Source organism: Chiloscyllium plagiosum, unplaced genomic scaffold (genome assembly GCF_004010195.1).
Source record: "Chiloscyllium plagiosum isolate BGI_BamShark_2017 unplaced genomic scaffold, ASM401019v2 scaf_8894, whole genome shotgun sequence".
Lineage (NCBI taxonomy): Eukaryota > Metazoa > Chordata > Chondrichthyes > Orectolobiformes > Hemiscylliidae > Chiloscyllium > Chiloscyllium plagiosum.
The window spans coordinates 18,968-22,445 of record NW_025214686.1 but is presented as its reverse complement, the minus strand read 5'-3'; the positions used below and the strand labels follow the sequence as shown (position 1 = coordinate 22,445).

Sequence of the window (3,478 nt, the reverse complement as noted above, 5' to 3'; positions counted from 1 at the left end):
CTTGACCGAAGTCCATGTAGACAACATCAACCGCTTTCTGTACTGGAACAGCTGGTGCAGCAATTGTCCCCCACCATTCAGGACTGTCTGTAGCAGGACTGCAGAGCCATCTGATCCATTGGTTATGGGGTGGCTCTGTTGTGTGCTGTTTCTGCTGTTTGATGAGCAAGTAGTCCTTGGGATGTTGTAGATTCAGTGTGTTGGCCTCACACATTTCAGTTTGCCTGGTGTTGTACACAGTCAAGGTTAGAGTGGTGCTGGAAAAGCACAGCAGGTCAGGCAGCATCTGACGAGCAGGAAAATCAACGTTTCGGGCAGGAGCCCTTCATCATGAATGTGGCTGATGAAGGGCTCCTGCCCGAAAAGGTGATTTTCCTGCTCCTCGGATGCTACCTGACCTACTGTGCTTTTCCAGCGCCGCTCTAATCTTGACTCTCATCTCCAGTATCAGCAGTCCTCACTTTCACCTGGTATTGCACACAGCAAAATCACATGTCTCTTCATTGATCTCCCAGCCTGATGGGAATGTTGGTGTGGGGGGTGTTAATGTGGATTGTGAGGTTACAGATTGTAGTTCAATGGGCTTACAATGTAGTCTTTAACTTGGTGACTTCATACTGGGGAGTCCCTGGGCAACTCCCTCCTGACTGTATACCACTGTGCCTCCACCTCTGCTGGCTCTGTCCTGGTGGTGGGTCAGGCTGTGTCCAGGGACAATGATCGTGGTGTCTGTGATATTGTAAGTTCTGGTTCTGTGAGTTTGACCATGTGAGGCTGTTAGTCGACCCATCTGTGCACTAGCTCCTAGATGTTACTGAGGAGGACATTGCAGGGTTGACAGGGCTGGGACTGTTCTGACTGTTATTGGGGCCTTGGTCAATGCAGAGTAGTCTGAGTCCAGTTGTACTCTATTGGCATTCCTTCACTGTTGCTGGGTCAAAGTCCTGAAACTCAATCCCTTAAATTACTCTGGATAACCCTGACACCTCAGGGCTGCAGCAGTTGAAGAAGGCAGCTTCTCCTGGGCAATCAGGATGGACAATAATTGCACATAATCTGAGCCAGTGAAACCCATGACCAAATAAAACAAAAGTAGAAATTAATGAAACAGCGAACATTCTGAGGAAAAAACAAACAAAAAACTGCAGATGCTACAAATCAGAAACAAAAATGGAAATTGTCAGAAAAGCTCGGCAGGTCTGGCAGCACCTCTGGAGAGAAATCAGAGTTAATGTTTCAGGCAGAGTGACCCTTCTTCAAGATGCTGAGGAGCTTGACAATGCAGATTCTGAGAGGATATTTGCTCTTGTGAACAGAAGTCAAACAGGGCAACCATTGCAAGATAACATATTTCTGATTTAAATAAGAATGAGGAAACATTTAATCTCTCAGCTTCTCTTTTAAGTTCATGCAGCAAAGAGGCATATGGCTGGTTATCCCCCTCCTCCTGCACCCAAATAATTTACTCAGTGTAGAAAAACATAATCTGGACTCTGAGTTTAAATTAACCTGTGCTCATTTCAAAGGTCACAGGTTAGAACTGATGAATGGTTACATTAGGAATGACACCAGGGGGTTCTCCTTCACACAGAGTGTGGTCAATACTTTGAATGTGTTTGAGCAACAGAGTGAGGGGGAAGGCTGTAAAATCCTTGACCTTGTTTAAAGAATATTAATATTGAGCAACGGGCAGAGGGTTCTGCATGAATGAATTCAGGAGGGTTCAATGGATCCGATCTGTAAGTACCTTCAGCAGTCACATGGCACCAGGTTTATTTGAAATAACAAGGTTCAGAGCACTGCTCCTGCATCAGGTGAAGTCCTGGTGCAGTGTGACTTCTGACTTTGTCCACCTCAGTGCAACACTGGCAACTCCACATCATGGAAGTATCTTGTAATCAAGGTTTTCAAATTGAGTGGCGAGGAGACATTTTGATCAGGGTGACTCTTGTTGGGGAATGTCTAGGATAGACCTGTTAGAGATGTGAGTGGAGACTTTAATTGTTCATTTAATTGTGAAGTTGAAAGGAATATAACATATTGAAATAAGACCTTCTGCACACTGACCTCATCCATTCTAATGTTTGTCTTTCCTCAGATGTTCAAGGAGACGTCTCAGTGGTGAGTGGGACTGAGGGAGATTCAGTTACTTTACCCTGTATCTTCAGGAGCTGGGACTCCCACACCCTGACCACTGTTACCTGGATGAGGAAGGAGCCCTACCAACACATTGTTACATTTACAGCCCAATCACAGTGAACTTGGATAACTGTACATGGTAGAAATCGGTACGAGCTCATCGGGAACCCAGAGGAAGGAAACGCCTCGACCAGGATAATCCAGCTGAGTGTGAGGGACAATCACACTTACCTGTGTCTGGTGGAATACAGGTCAGAACCTGATTCTCAGTATCTGATCCAGAAAGAGACTCGGTTGCAGGTACATGGTAAGAAACCATTCACACATTCTTCAGCCTGTAGAAGGTGCACAATGAGTGTGGAACAGATTCTGTGAATGTTTTGTGATTTGATTTTCTGGTGAAAGGACGTGGAACTAAAACATTAACCCTGTTACTCTCCATCGGTATTGTCTGCCCTGCTGAGTATTTGCAGCATTTTGATGTTTATTTAAAATTTCCACTATCTGTGGTGTTTTAGCTTTTGGTTCCAAATTTAATTTTTTTCAATATTTAATATACTATGATGTGCTGATATTTTTAAGTGCATTCTGATGTCAGTATTGAAAGACATTGACAGACTCAGAACATTAAGTTATATCTCCAAATGCCCCAAAGTTGTACTAACATTGAGATCATCTCCTCGAACAGGAAGGTGCAACAGTCTGATGTGTCCCTCTTAGTTACAATCTTCATCAGGAATAGTTCCATCAGTGCAAGTACATACCCCCAGTGCCAATCTGACTGTGTGAGGCATCACAGCCACGTGGGACTTATCCTCGCCCTGCATTCACACATGGGTTATAAAGGAAGGTGGTGGTATACTGTTACTGTCACTGGTGACCAATCCAGACACGCAAGTCTGTAGCTATGGGTTCAAATCCCATCACAGCAGAAGGTGAAATGTGAATAAAAATTTTTAAAATCTGGAATTTGAAAGAAAAGCTAACCTAATGGCTGAGATTTGGAAATTTTGATCTGATTCAGTTGTACACTTCAGGGAATCTGGGTTTCAGTTCAGTTAGCTGGACAGTTGGTTTGCAAAGCAATGCAATGCCAAGAGTGTGGGTTCAATCCCTACATTGGCTCAGGTGATCATGAAGGACCCTCCTTCTCAACTCTCCCCTCATTGAGGTGTGGTGGCCCTCAGGTTAAACCAGCACCAGTTCTCTCTCTCTCTCTCTCTCTCTCTCAAGAGAAAGCAGCCCATAGTCTGGTAGGAATATGGCGACTTGATTTAGGGAATGAAATCTGCCATTCACACTCAGTTACATTTACAGCCCAATCACAGGGGACTTGGAC

General features: G+C 44.5%; 1 protein-coding gene across 1 annotated transcript in view; it reads left to right on the top strand.

Moving 5' to 3' along the window:
- Positions 1-2,934, top strand: part of LOC122547977 (sialic acid-binding Ig-like lectin 15) — a 5,466-nt gene extending 2,532 nt beyond the window's left edge. The window contains exon 2 of the mRNA XM_043686529.1: positions 2,099-2,934. Coding sequence (XP_043542464.1) covers positions 2,099-2,259 — 161 coding nt within the window. The 3' untranslated portion in view covers positions 2,260-2,934. The remainder of the gene's footprint in view (positions 1-2,098) is intronic.
- Positions 2,935-3,478: the final 544 nt, after the last annotated feature.